At 40.1% G+C, this 15,893-nt stretch overlaps 2 protein-coding genes across 2 annotated transcripts; both read right to left on the bottom strand.

The window, feature by feature from the left end:
* slc6a14 (solute carrier family 6 member 14) lies at positions 1 to 5,958 on the bottom strand (the record flags this gene model as incomplete). The annotated part of the gene is made up of 15 exons (XM_079186341.1): positions 1 to 156; positions 292 to 459; positions 773 to 882; positions 984 to 1,083; positions 1,259 to 1,377; positions 1,466 to 1,591; positions 1,685 to 1,777; positions 1,873 to 2,008; positions 2,100 to 2,240; positions 3,265 to 3,397; positions 3,487 to 3,601; positions 3,895 to 4,056; positions 4,975 to 5,106; positions 5,194 to 5,338; positions 5,893 to 5,958. The coding sequence occupies 15 exons, from the start codon at positions 5,956 to 5,958 to the stop codon at positions 1 to 3; spliced, it is 1,902 nt and encodes a 633-aa protein (XP_079042467.1).
* Positions 5,959 to 9,623: 3,665 nt separating this feature from the next.
* Positions 9,624 to 12,930, bottom strand: fmoda (fibromodulin a; the record flags this gene model as incomplete). The annotated part of the gene is made up of 5 exons (XM_079156616.1): positions 9,624 to 9,775; positions 10,239 to 10,506; positions 10,584 to 10,724; positions 10,832 to 10,954; positions 12,571 to 12,930. 5 exons carry the CDS (start codon positions 12,928 to 12,930, stop codon positions 9,624 to 9,626), a joined length of 1,044 nt encoding a protein of 347 aa, XP_079012742.1.
* Between the last annotated feature and the right edge of the window lie 2,963 nt (positions 12,931 to 15,893).

The raw sequence follows: 15,893 nt of genomic DNA on the forward strand, positions 1-15,893 counted from the left end.
TCAGAGCCAGGAGCTCGAGATTATATTCACATTTACTTCTGGTTTGGTTCTAATGCTCATCCTCAGGCGGCAGCGGTCTTGTGAGTAGCGTTCTCCTCGATGGATGTCCAGATAGGGATGCCATTCCTCAGCTGGGGAGCACAACGACTTCAGACGCTGTGGAAAGTGAGGGATTAGCATCATATCTTTGAATTCGTGGAAAAGATTTCAAGCTGTGCAACATGCAATGCTTAGAAAAAGACGACATTAGTGAACCACCATGCCTTGTCAGTCATCATAACACATACGCACCTTCCAGGGGCTTCCCTCGGCTCTTATCAACTTATACACAGCGACGACGGGGACCCAGAGGAGCATAAATACAGCCATGCACCAGCCCAGAACCAAACCCCAGACTGGGAAAGGGACTCCTCCATAGGAGGGAGGCGTAAACGTCATCAGAGACCAGATCAGGATCACCTACACAACAAAAATAACTTTTAATGTGAATTTATGGAACCACTTTAGACACGGGTCAGTTTGATTTATTCACTCTTTTACACAAAAAGATGAAATCTAAAATTAATTGAATTTAACTGAAATTCAGATCTTGAAACATAAGTTTAGTGGCTGCTGGCCGTAATTATACCACCTTTTAAAAAAAATATCTTTAAGTAGCTTTTGAAGCAATAATAATTCTCGATTTGATGTCATTCCTTAAACATATGATTAGGATTGAAGCAGACATGTGATTGATCGCCATCTTTTGCATCAGGGGCATTGTGTGACTCACCACTATGACGCAGGGACAGATGAAGAACCAACATGCTCTCCACCATAGCCAGAAAATGAAACTCTTTTTTCCAATCATCATCTCAATGTCTTTGATAAAACGGTTCCCTCCTGTAATGCATCAGAAGAATACATTGGCCTGAATGTACACAGCTGGACTTTAAGGCTGTCTGTCAGTTTTATGTGCACATAACTCCAGTTATCATATTTACCATATATGTAGCAGACACCAATGATCTCCAAGAGAGCCAAACATAGCAGCACCCAGCTGGCAGCAAACTGGTCGATTAGAGTCACCCAGTATATTCCCGCCTGTCTCAGACACACACACACACACACACACACACACACACACACACACACACACACACAGACACACACACACACACACACACACACACACACACACAGACACACACGCACAAGCTGAGTTAACTAGGCCTATGTCAGACAACAGTTACGTTAGGTTACACTAAGGCAGACTTACCCTTGTGACACATGGCAGTCCCAGCAGGTAGAGGATGGAAGACGTCGTAATAGTCAATAAAGCTCGTTTGGATTTGAATATTTTAGGGAAGGAATCGAGCAGGCAGGTGGTGATCACCTCTAATGACAAAGAGATTTCAGGATCCAGCATTCTATCGCAACAGCAAAGGTCTTAATGTTAAGTGTGAATGACAACTGAATATCTCACCTATTCCTGCAAACTGGGAGTCCAGACCAACCGTCAAAAGCATGAAGAAGAACAAAATGGACCACAGAGGGGAAATGGGAAGCTTAGACAGAGCATCTGGATATGCAATGAATGCCAGACCAAATCCTGCACAAAGACAAAGAAACTCAACATCACAGGCTGCCTGAAAGTCTTGCACATTTTATATTAATTGATGCCCACATTTTGTGTCTGTCTGACCTTCCTTCACCACTTCTCCAACAGGCATTTTGTAGATGTGAGCCATGTGACCCAAGATTGAAAATATGGCAAAGCCTGCAAGCAAACTGGTGCCTAGGAAAACATGAAAATAGCTAAATAGATGAGATAAATATAGAAATGATATACATTTTCCTTAAATAATGCAGTTACAGTAACTGTGCTCCTACCAGCATTAGTAAGGGTTACAACAAATGCGTCCTTGAATACATTATTGTGGAAGTTGTTATAAGAAGCAAGAGTCATGACTCCACCCCAGCCAATCGAGAGGGAGTAGAAGGTCTGAGTTGCCGCGTCTTTCCAGACCTAAAAACACAGTCATGCTTTAAATCAATATACTTAGATTTCTGTAAGGCGTTGTAGATAAGTATGGATAGTTGGGTCCCTACGCCCCTACCTGTGCTTCTGTCAGTTTAGTCAAATTGGATTGGGAACCAATGTAGAACTCAATCCCATCTCTGGCTCCCTCTAGTGTCACACCTCTGATCAACAGGATCAGAATCACCACATAAGGAAAAGTAGCAGTGAAATACACAACCTGGTGAGACAAAAGCCAAGAGTTAAAATTGCAAAAAAGTAAATAATTAATTTATATTGTTGCTGGGAGTTTCAATAATAAAGTGTAAAACTTATAAGGGCTTAAAATTCTAAAGGTGTTTGCCATGTTGTAATTAGCATGTGTCTTTTCTTCTCTGCATCTAGCGTTCACTTACACTTGTTATCTCAAGCAAATCGAAAGCCTGCATACAAATGTGTACATTTTTACAGAATGGATTGACATTTTGGGCAAAACAGTTTCTAGTTGAAAGTAAAGATGAGAGGATTGGATCAACTCATGTTTGTATGAAAAATAGCTGCAACCAGCAGCTGCTTAGCTTAGCATAAAGACTGGCTTAAAGGGGGAAACAGCTAGCTTGGCTATCAGTACCTTTTTAAAATGAACTAATGGTGTATAATTTCTTCTAATGCCACCAGCAGGTCAACATTTCAGTTTGTCCAACACGTGTTGGTTTATGACAAAACCAACAACATTCCCATCAGCCTCAGCTGTACTTTGTGTTCATTGCTGATTGGAAAATATTAGCATGCTAACACACTAAACTAGAACTGTAAACATAGCAAACATTATTCCTGCAAACATCTGCATGTTAGCATTGTGAACATATTAGCATGCTGATGCCAGCATTTAGCTCAAAGCACTGCTTTGTCTATACAGCCTCACAGAGCTGCTAGCCGGGTGGTTGACTCATGTATTGTTACCGCACAGACGTGAAAGTGGTATCAATCTTATTATTTAACTCTCAACATGAAAGCTAGTAAGCATATATCCTAAAATGTGGTACTGTTCCTTCAACATAGGAAATTCAGATAGTGGTTGAAACAATGTACGACAGCTTTTCTTTGGCATGTAGCTGAGTGAGAGGCTTCCTTGCTTTGTATTGCATCTAATGATAAATATATAAAGGACATTTGGGTTGAGTTTTGCAGTGGGTTGATTGGCTCTATGCATTGGCCCTTCTGTTGAACTATAAGGACTTGCTATGAGATGGATGTTGTCTTACTTTGCCTGATGACTTGATGCCTCTGATGAGCGCTGCTGCAACAATCATGGAGCTCAGCAGCAGACAGAGGGCCAAGTGCCAAACTACTGGTCCTGTTTCATCCAGACCACTGGATCTCTGCAGAGCCACGTGACTGAGGAGGAGAGACATCTGACTTTACAGCCACAGCAGTATGACAAGTGTGTGTATTTGTGCTTGGTTGCTCGAGTGTGTGATTCTTACTCCCAGTACTGCTCACTCGGACTCTGCACTGGAACTGTGATCATGTTGGATGAAGGACAAGTGCTGTTTTCCTGAGTCAAGTTGGCCACTGAAACACCACTTACATTGCAGTACACTATAAGAAAACCAGAAAAGGTCTATATAGTGAGTATTTACATGCATACATTTTCTAGAATGAATGAATGATTTTATTATTTTGCTTTGACATGAAGTAGCGCATAGAGCCCTAGTGCTCAAACTGCAGTTCCTACTTTTAGCATGCTTTTAAGTCTTTCATTTATATCACAATATGTCATCTTGTCATTCTTTTTATGTCACCGCTACCTCAGGAGAATGAAACATCAGCTTCCAACAAACAGCAGATTTGAGCCACACAGAACAAACAAAGAATTGGAGATGAAAAAGCACCTATAGGAGTGTTGCTGCAGTTGCTGTCAGCCCAACTGAGGCAGCTGGACCACGGCAGAGGAGACTGGAAGGAGGCGAACATGTAGTACAGGCTGTAAGCGATGATGACGTTATAATAAATTGAGACTATTATCGTCACCATAACCATGGCAACGCCAACACCTGGAGAGGAAGAAAGAGGCATTATAAATAACAAGGGAAGTAACAAATACAATGTACTCTCGTTACTGTAACAACAATTGCGGATATTTCTTTTTCACAAGTTTTGTACTTGTACACATTTTAAGTTGCATCCATTACAGAGTAAAAACAAAAGTCACATAAAGAGTCCTGATGAACTGAACTGAACAGAAGACAAATAAATCAAGCTGCATCAGAGATGAAGCTGCAGGTGTACATTTTCAAGCGTTGTGTCCATAGCTCGTTTGAATTATTATTGATCATTTTTCTGTGAGTATTCTCTCTTTTCTGAGTCACTGTGGTGTTTTATTGCTTTGAGTTATGTGTAGTTCATGGTGTATTTGTAATGTTACTGTCATCAGTATTGCATACAAATGATGTCACTTCATTTCATCAACACCCCAAATTCATATAGTTTCAACAAAAACTTTAACAATAGGTTCACAATTGTTCAAGTGTGCTTTGAACCAGTCAGGTACCAAAATGAACATGGAAACAGTTTCTTCATGCTGTAATATTTTAACGTCCAGTATGAACAGTGCGAATGAAGCAAGAAACACCTGTTTCACCTTTTATTTACCTTTTTTATGTATAGGCACCTGCCCAGTACATTTTCTTGCTGTACGATTATAGCAAGAGGACGAGATTAATTATATATATAAAGCTATAAAGCTGTAATTAATCTTTTACCTTAGTTTGGATGATTATTCGTTGGCCTTAAAGGGTCAAAGCCTTAAAATCAAACAACCAAAACCTCCTCTGAAGTCAAGAGTCATAAAAAAGACACATTTTTGGTTCCACAATCATTAACCAACAGCCTCATTAAGTTCCTCATGTTTGACATCTTTGTTCTCAGATTTACCCGACTGATCTTTCACAAAACTTGAATGTTAGTCTTACCCTGCAGGATTGGCACTGATCTCCATATGTTAATTGGACCTTGGCTGCAAAACTGCCCAAAGGCGCTTTCCAGGAAGAAAAGGGGAATTCCAGCCACCACCAACATCACAAAGTAGGGGATAAGAAAGGCACCTGCTCACAGTTAAAATATCGTTAAAAAACGATATCAATAGCAATACTATCAAACAGGATTTCCTGCATTAGACAAGAAATACTTACCCCCTCCATTCTTGTAGGCCAAATATGGAAATCTCCAGATATTTCCAAGTCCAACAGCATATCCGATCGTAGAGAGGATATACTCCTTCTTGCTGGCCCAGTTCCCACGCTCAGTGTTCTCATCTCCATCATCCACGTGTGGATCCTATTGAAAAGTTAAATAAGTTATTAAAGTGGTAAAAGTTGTAAAATGGCTCAGATATTGTATGTTGTACCAGAGAAATCTTAAGAAAAACACCTGCAGTGAGAAAAGTAAATTCTAGAATGATGCAATACAAATTTCTGCAATGCTATATGATAATGTTTGACAAAAATACAGATATCATAGGACAGCGTTTCTCAGCTGTGTGCTGAAACCAATTTCACTGTTGATCATCTTGATTTGTCTTCATTTGTTTTCATTGTGACATTTTTTAATTATTTCCACTCTTGTGTCATGTTAAGATTGGATTGTTGTGGTTTCAGCACGAAAAACCTTCAGTTCAGTCAAAAAGTGAAATTGGCTCCATCATCAACCATTACGAGGCATTTTCTAAACTAAAACTTTTCTAAGTTAAATACCAAATTAAGTGAACATTTCTTTTGTGTTCCTGAGTTGATTTACATTTGTCTTATTAATCAGAAATACAAACAATTTATTCAATGTAGCTGTTGTAACTTATGGAGTGAAAGTCTGGTCAAACAGGTTTGCAATCCTACCTGGTCGACGACAGCAGGATTTCTGAAAATTAAATCCTTGAAACTGTTCCAGCTGTATTTCCTCATCTCCTTTCACCTGCTTGTTGTCTGTATAAAGAATTAAAATCACTCAGGTTGCTCTGGTTTAAAGCCCCCCTGACAGACAAAGGAGTGATGTTTTTAACCAATCACCTGACCCGAACACTCCCCCCACAACACTGCTGAGCTGGTTGTGTTTGTGCAATTCGTCTTTTTAAACTGGAATCATTGTTTAATGCACATTCATAAATTAAGTTATCCTCTTGATGACATTAGCGACTAAACTATCAATCTGATATAGAGCTGGTGAGTGTAGCTTTCTGTATTATGTCAGTATTTCTGACCCTGATATTTCCGATGGCGCTCTACTATTATTCTGCAACAATAGATCTATCTGAATGTGACTGCTCAGATTGTGTTAGGAGTGATAAAAACATTATATCCTCTGAATTGATAAATAGACAAAAGAGTGGAGCCGTGACTGCCACTCAATGTTCACACTCTTTGTGTGTGTTTGTGTGTGTGTGACTCAGGTGAGGGACTCTAACCACGTCTTAACAGCTGCTCCCTAAATCCACTGATGATGGATAGATCTCATTTTGGTTGGTGACATCTACACTTAATCACTGTGCTGTTAGCATACGCACATCTGTGTCACTCGTAATCACCACCTGATGATGACCACAACAATGTCAGAACACATGACTGAATAAGTCCTGCTTCACCCAATAATCAATGGATTACAACACCTATTAGACTTATGGTAATGGTCATAGATAAACCACTGGAAACCTGTAATATATGTCAGTTTCAATGACGGTATCTGGTGGCATGTGGCCACTGATTACAAAACATAGTGATGGAGGAAAACATTATAGACATCCTGTGTCCTGTGACGATCCCACCTCTGAGCAGCTGACACACAGAGGGTGCAGCACTGATGAACAGGACAACTCTGCCTCCTGCAGCTGGCCTCCAGGTCAACCTGATGATTAATTTATTACCATGCAATCGCCTCACAATCAAAATAAAATAAGTCTTCTCACAGATAACATGCCACGATTGTAGGTGTTTTTTTGGTGTTACGGAAATATATTTAACAAAGATTCTTGTCCTTTAGAAACATTTCTGCATCGGCCCCCACAGAGTTATAGTTTGCAATCATTTAAAATATTATGATTTGCTTTTGTGGAATTGTTGAAAAGCTTTTAATTTTCTCTTTCGGTTCATTGCCTATATTATCCTATTTGTGGCGACATCCTCTTAAGAGCAGATTGTAGTGGACATCCACAGAATTGTTTTGATGAAACTGAAATGTCTATGATACAATCTGAGCTAATAAACTTCTTTCAGGAACAGCTCTCAGTAACCTGTAGGTCAATTAATGGTTGAACACACAATTTACCATGCGTATGAACATACTGATAACACTCGACACTCGAATCATTAACCCTGAGTCTACCATGTTTATGACCCCATCTTTCCAGTTTTACGAACATCCACATTCCTGAGGACGTAGAGACGCATCCAATCGTAATAAACAACTTAAAGAAATGTTGATATGCTAGTCCTAGTCTTAGTAAGTCTTTGTATTTCATATTTTTAATCTACCTCAGAGTAACAAACTCAATGTATTTGTAAACCATATACAAATTGACTTTCTTAACTGTTTGTTTGGATTATTCTGTAGTCATACACAACTCATCTTACTGACTCACGATACATATACACAATATGTGTATAGACACACAGTCTGCATAGATAAATTGGTTAAGCTTGATGTTTACTAAATCTTCAAATTTGAAACATCTGAGTTTATATAAGTTATGCACAGTTATAGGAATAGCCAACTGCTCTGCCTGCAACTGTGATATAAGAGTCCAAACAATGTTTGAACTCCTTCAGGTTTCTTTTTTTCCGATGCACTGGCCTTTATTTGCACCTCTGGTACAGAAAGTACATAAAGATCAATTTGATTAGAGAGGACTCACCCTCTAAATCTTCCAAAATTACTTTCCTGACATTCCACCTCACAAACAACTTAGATGTGGAGCAGGAAGTCACCATATCCAGTGAGCAGAAGACCTGCAGTCTTTGAACATTCTCATAGTGTACGCATGTTAATGTATTCTAAAGTGATGTTGTTATCTCAAAGGTTAATGTGAAGGATATGAGGAATTTTATACAAGTGCCTGTGTGTATTTAACAGTAGATGAGCCTTAATTCAACAGATGGCTGCATCAGTTCAGTATGAACAAAAGCTGACTCTGTCCTAAACAAACTATATTACAGTGCTCCTCTGTTTCTTCTTCTTGAATCAACCCGAAGTCCATAAAATCACTCAATCAAAGCCACATCACACGCATACACACAAAGACAGTAAAATACAGTGCACTACAAATACCGGATGTGCTGTTAAAAGACAAAGTACAGTGTGTTTTTGTGTTTTTAATCACAGTTTTTATTTATTCTGCAATAGGCTTGTGAACCTAAAACATTTGTCAGCATAATAACCATCTAAGTAAATCATACAGTAACTCAAGAATCCTAATTCATTCACCCAATGCCCATCGTGCTGTAATCTGTGATTCACTACAGTGTGGGTATATTTTGCACATGGTACAGAGATATCAATCTATGTTTCTAAGGAAAGTTGATTTCTCTGTGAAACAAGAGAATCCTCTACAGAAACAAACACTCACAGCATTTTTGTCGCAAAGAAAAAACAATGTAATCAACTGCAATAAGGTATACATTTTGGGAAATGGTCGTCGGAGAAGTGATGAAGATATCGTCATGCTTCTAGGACAGCTAATGATTTGAAATAAAACAATTCACATCATACATGATACATAATGTTCAGCTTATCAAACAAAACAATGGAAGGCATGCTTTGTAGGAAGAAAGATTAAAAACACCAAACAACATTGATTAAAAAGATAATTGATCCTCACAGCAGCATATAAGGAGGATCAGATGATTTTCAATACGCAAAAAAGAAACATCATATGTGGCTCCTACGGCTATCGTATTAGGCCTATGCACTGTATTATGTATTATTATGATGATGCCATCCTGACCGACAGCGTCATTGTAGAAGCACAGCACCCACCCTCCGGTTCTCCCTCAAATAAACACTTTTAGCTGTGTCAGCAATTTTGCCGTAGTTTGCACTGTTAGCGCTGTTAGCACCGTTAGCTGGCCGTCAGCATGTTGAGAGGCGTCGAGAGGCAATCGAAATGCCCCAAAAATCTCGGATTTTGCACATATAATGCTTGTCATCGGTGCTACCGGGTCAGATTCTTGAGTGGTGCAGACTGTCAGACCCTGTTGCAGTAAAATTAGATTTTTTTTCTAAATAGACTCAAGTACTCTGAAACTTAAGTCCACAGGGACAAGCAAAATCAGCACACAATGAAACTTCCTTGTAGGTTTAATCAAGTAAAACAAGACTTGGCCATTTGTCCAGATGTGTGAAGGAAACTCATTCAAAGTCAAACTTGTTTGTTTGCCCTGGGAAATGTGAAATATACAGCTTCTCCAATTGCTGTAAAACGGTCATGTAAACAACCGCATATGACAACCTTTGCCTTCACTGTGATGTGAATAGTAAGTTTTGCTGTAAGAATTGCTGCCACCTGCTGTTGATATTGGCTATATATATTATTAGATAGCTGCGTTTGTGAGCAGAGTGCCACGCTTTATAAGCACAGTTAGACCTCAATGCTGGAAGTCAGGCGCAAGCAGAGGGTTGACTCTGTCGGGATGTCCTGGCGACTGATCTCATTCCCATCCAGTCGCAGCGTCCGGAGCTTGGAGAAGTTGGTCACATCCACAACGCTGCAGAAACTACCCAGAGTGAACTCTAACGGGGCAGATGGGGAGGTCGTAAAGAACGCATTTGTGTCTTCCCAAAATATTCTAAACATCCAACATCTCAGCACCTACACATTATATCAGTAAGAAAAGAAACTGCTGCTACAAGTGGTCCAACTTATTTTGCCCTAATAAATATTCATGACTACATATGCAAAATATTATCCTCAGTGAATAGTTCTGCTTCATCAGGACTGTGTGTGTGTATGTGTGTGTGTGGTTCAATCAAATCTGATTGACAGTGACCTGGAAAAATCATTAAACTGTCTGTTTTTTATTTACAACTGTTGCTAAATCCACAAACCAGTGTGAGTTTTATGCAGAACTTGATTGTTTATAGAAGCTCATTAAGAAATGTTTTCAGGCCTTTTTAATAATTTCTATGAATTGCTTTTTAAATGTTTGTGTGTAGGCTACACACATGCTTAATAAAACACCTGTATTCACTTTACCTTTGATCTGGTTGGCTTGCAGATAGAGATGCTGTAGTGTGGTGCTCACTGGAGGGATTCTCTCCAGTTTATTGAAACTCAGGTCCAGCTCCACCAGCCCAGTCACATTGAAGGTGTTGGCAGGGATTCCCTTGTCAGTTAGCTGATTGTGAGCCATCCTGATGTACTGCAGCTGAGTGAACCGGCCCATGAAATCCTCAGGTAGAGAATCGATGGAGTTGGACTCCAGGTAGAGCTGGTGCAGATGTTCGGGGAGTGCCTCTGGGACCTGGGATAGGAATACTGTGGTAGGATTGCAGATTCACTTCAAGGGACATTCGCAAACACACGGATACACACAATTACCTTCGTCAACTTGTTGCCACTGATCTCCAGCAGTGTGAGGGATTTGAGTGCCGTCAGTGACGTGCCCATGTCTGTGACCACGTTGTCGTGGAGATACAGGATGGTGAGGTTATCCATTCCCTCCAGGTCTGCAGGTATTACCTAGGCAACAGTAGAAATAACTCTGAAGTCGAATGTCTGTGACGTATACGTCCAAAACATCAAAAGAGAACAGAGACGCATCAATATCAAACTATGCCAAACATTACCTTTTCAATCTGGTTGTGGTCGATTCTCAGGTCTTGCAGGGTGCGAGGGAGGTTTGAAGGAATGGAGGTCAAATTGTTGTGTTGCAGATACAAACGCTCTAGTCCATCCAGCTGTAGAAATGCCTACAAAAGGATTTGGAGAATGAACACCAGCATAAGATAAGATAAGTTAATCTTTTATTCGTCCCGCAGTGGGGACATTTACAGGATTACAGCAGCATAGTGGATAGTAATAAACAGTAAAGAACATTAACTAAGTAAAAAATGTAAAAATCCACAATGACTCAAATATAACTATAACTAAAACCAAACATATTATATATACAGACAGAATAATTGTTGTATTGCACGGCGTATTTATATTGGACAGATGTGTTTGGTGGTCTACTGGGAGCACAGCTCATCCACATAGTATTCATTATTAAAAGATATATTTTAAAAAAAGGTCTTTGTGGAAACATCAGAATCAGTGTTTGATTGCTCAGCCTGCCAGCTTCTGCAAAAAGTAGTTCACATGCAATGGACACTACTTTTTTCGTTCCATTGTGGAATTCTGAGGACACTCTGGAATCAACACCAACTCCCAAAAGAAGTCGCCAGGCTGGAACCAGGCATCAGCATTTGGTTGCTGAAACTGAAAATACAGTTGCTATTTTTAGACACCTTACATTTTGAGTAATCAAGATACTGTACAGTTATACCTCAGCTTATTAATGAAAATATTGCGATTGGCAAGTGTTCATTGGCCTGCCTGTCAATGGGTGTGCCAGTTCTTGCAGCCTTTCCCTCATTATGTCATTGAGCAGCTCACTCTTGTTGTCTCGAGCTCCATTGCTCGTCTCGCCCTGTGGTTCTGTGGGATGTGCTCCATTGAACTAGTGAAGTTTGATGCATCACTTATCAAGGTGCTGTACACTCTTTGCAGTTTGATTTTCCATTCACAGAATTTACCATTTTTTAAAAGTTTTTTGTTCGGGTCTTTGTCAGTATAATCAGTTTTCACGTTTGTTTGAGATGTTGACGGGTTTGTCGAACTTTTCAAGCCACAGTCAAGAAACTTGCTTCCCCATCGTCTCTAAAACAGAAGCCTGGCGCTTGTGAGTAACTTCACCAATGCATATGCAGCGTTGCAGCATTGTCTGGTTCGACTGTAACTGCAATATTAAAAAAAAAATGTATGCAACACATATTAAAGTGTATTTATTTTGGGGTTTTGCTATTTGCTGTCCCTTTTTTATATGTTAGAAAGTGGTAACCAAAGACCAAGAGTTGAGCCTTTGCACTATATAGCGGATACATTTACACATTTGGACACTCAAATAAAATGGCGTACAGTAAATGTAGTGCACTATAAAGTAACAGGGAGTGGTTTTGGACACGTTAGTGTAACTGTGTGATTGGCTGTATGGAGGACGAAAACTAAAGGTGTTATGATGGATTAAAGGCGTCATGAAACCGAAACAAAAATGTCTCCTGTTTTTATTTTTGCAATGTGATTTACTCAACACATATGTATGCTGAGCAGAGAAAAAAAAAAATACAATTTAATTAATTTCAGATGGACTTTAAACTAAGAACCATATGTCCAAGTCACACATAAAGTAATATAATCATTACTTTTTCCTTTGTAACATTACACTTAATTAGCCACCTGCCAGCCATCTGACAACCATTTAGACCAACATTACCGTTTCATGCTCTGAGCTGTGTGGCTGGACTGAGACCAGATGTAAGTTTACCTTCTTGCCAATGGCGTCAGATGTCAGCTGGTTGTAGTGCATCATGAGCCACAGCAGATTGGTTGCATTTACTAGAGCTGAGTCGGGCACAGCTGTGATGGCATTGTTTTGGAGGTACAGGTATTTCACGCGGGAGGGGACGGTTGGCATGGCTGTCAGGCCCCGCCCATCACAGTACATGGCGGCTGGGAAGGAGGGGGGGCAGTCACACTCATCTGGACAATTCCCTCCTGTGTTGTCTGCCTGCAGGGAGCCAAATCTTTGGCTCTGCGCGCCGTAAAGCCAGGCGAATGGGTCCCGTCCATGGGAGCAAGAGAGTGGCAGCAGGGCAGACAAGAGGAAGACAACCACCACACGCATGGTCACGGTCACGGTCACACAAACTTTCACTGTAATCTAACAGAGACAAAGACAGAGAGACAAAGCAACACAATTCAAAATAGAAATTAATTTGTTAATTGGGTTGTATTGACTCAGAGTATTGACTCAGCTCAGAGTAGACTGTGTTCTTTTGCCGACTCTTTGTATCCTCTTAGGGAAAGTTTCTCTCTCATACAATATGGGCTAGAGCTACTGGATTTACATAAATAGATGAATAAAATGTTTATTTAGCCACCAAAAAGTCATAAAAATAAACTGTAATAAAATCATAACTTTATAGATAAAGATGCATTGATGACCAGCCAAAGGCACCGTGCAGGCTTGTTTTAGAAATGTAACTGCTGTAGAGAGGTACATTCTTGGTGGTCTTAATCCTCAGGGAATCCAGAGAGGAAGCATTAAAAAAAGGAAAAAACTAGCCATGAATGCCAGCTTTGTTAATGGTTCTCACTGCTGCCCCCAAATTGTGGGAAAATATCCAATAATTACCCTCTGATTTACAGAAAATTAAAAACAGCTCAAACTAAAATGTGACTCGATCATGTTTATTGATGCTCTTAAGGTTCCATAGATAAAAACCACAGAGCCAGACAGACAGACACATGTTGTCACACACACATGCACGTAGGCAAACACACACACACACACACACACACACACACACCTACCTGATCACAGAGGATCGCCCTCCTTGTCCCCTCTCTCTCACAGTGTGCTCAGGACTGAAGGGGACTCTGACAAACACTTTGTAAAAAAAAAAACTTTCCTTCCCTCCCTGCTCTCCTTTATGTTCTGCCCCCCCTGTCCACCCCTCTCTCTGTTCCTTTACTGGTTCCTTCCACCCACCCATCCACCCGCCTGCACCCCATTTTGTTAGCTCAGTCATGGCCCAGCACACCCCACACCCCTTTCTGGAGCCTCTTTTTCCACTAATGTGAGCACATTCAGTCTTTTTCAGCTGAACCCCACTATTTCTTCAACAGTTAACATTTGCACCTTTGCAACCCCGTCTATTGTTGTTACAGCTGAGTGTGTGTGCATGTGTAATTTGGTTTTACACATTTTACTGTGCATTATGCTTTTTTGATAAATAAAAGTCAATCTATTCCCATGCCAACATGCTTGACAGCATGAAAAGTGTCTGTAAAGGGCCATGTCATGGTTAAAGGTGATATAGTAATATACTACACAATACAAAACTACTACAATCACAATAATACTATGCAAAGAAAATAGTTTTTAGCTTTCAAACATTAATTAGATAGACTGATAATAACAAAATAATATATCCAAACCCTCTTCAGCACACTTGGCAAACATCCCTCTGCCAGAGACAACGTTTTGTAGCAGGGGTGGTTCTAACTCTCTCCATTCCTCTGCAACAACAGTACATCTTGTAAAGGGTTAAATGAAAACATGTGTGAAAGTCTGTATGGTCTTAATGCGGGCCTCTTCCTGCCTCTGCATCTTTTCTCTGACGCAATCTCCATCTGAACAAGCGTTATCCCTTTTATCCTCTCTACATCTCCTTCTCTGGATCTTGTTATTGTGGGACACCTCTTTACAATGAGAGAAGGGAAGAGAAGTGTGATTGTTTAATGGATAGTTAAACATGTTTGCACAGGAGAATGGTCTGTCCGGGCTTTTGTGCATTTAAAAATAAAATGTTTAACACATGGCATATTCTGTGTGAAAACTGGCTGATGGTTGAACGAAAGCAGTACTGAAAATAATTGTTTCCTTTTGGTGTACCATTACATGTGGAGTAAAAACCACTGCCTTGTGTTTCCTTTAGAGATCCACATATAATATTTTCTCCATCAATGCATCTTCTGCATGTTTCATCCTCTGTAGTTCAATAAACAAGGAAAGACCTCTGGCTGTGAAGTTTGCACATCAAATGTGTAAAGAAACACGAGTTGACTTTACTAAAGCGCAAGGAAGAGCTGTGGCCCTATGACTCTGACCTGGATCTGTCACTTTCTTTCTGAGCGTTTGATTTGAAGATCAATACCAGTTAGTGATGCAACTGATCCTAAAACTCAGCGGAAGCTCTACGCCATCTTTTTCTGCAGAAGTATAAATTAGGCATGAGGATGCGTGCAGTATGATTCATCAAACAGATGGTGTTTAGACCGTGTTTTCTCCTGGCAGGCTGAGGAAATGTTGGTCGATGTTGGAGGAAAGCTTAGTGCAAATGCTCCTCCTTGCCACGCGAAGGAATACAGGCGACTGGAATTGTCTCAAACGATCCAGAGACATTAGGGTAGCCATTTAATTTGGATTTAAGTTTTTCTCTTCTTCGCCTGCTGTTGGTCGTCAATAAGACTCATACCGTTTTAATCTGTATTTCTGCTGTGTACTCATTTAGTTGCTTGGTGTTGACTTTCGTTTAAAAATGGTTTCCATGAGGTTTTAGCCAAGCTTCTTCCCGTTTTGTTGGTGGGCAGGATGAATATGGTGCTACATGTCCTTATGCTGGGGTTTGTTGCGAGATTGACAACTGCCCGTGGTATCGAGAGCGCTCGGGTTTAATTTAATAACGCTGTGGCTTTAGTAGCCATAATTAGAAACCGTATCCAATGAATGTGGATCACTCTGACTCTGAACAGTTTAGTGATTGCAAAGTCTGGTACACTGGTAGTCAACACTTAGTTTAGTTAAAGTTAACTCACTACATTACATTATATTCCGTTGGGGCCATGAGACAAAATCCGACCACCTGAGACGACTGCTTTCCTTTGAAATAGTTGTTTGCTGCTCTGAATATCGATTTTAGCGCCTTCAGTGAAAACTTACATTTTTTGCCTTATTCCTATTCACATTCAAAAATCAAACAGTGATATGAACCAAACCGTGGCTCAAAAATCGTGGGCTGAACTGAACTGTTGATTGTTAAACCCATAGCATATCTCCCAGAATGTTGAAATTCCTTTAAGCCT

This window comes from Pholis gunnellus, assembly GCF_910591455.1.
Source record: "Pholis gunnellus genome assembly, chromosome: 3".
Lineage (NCBI taxonomy): Eukaryota > Metazoa > Chordata > Actinopteri > Perciformes > Pholidae > Pholis > Pholis gunnellus.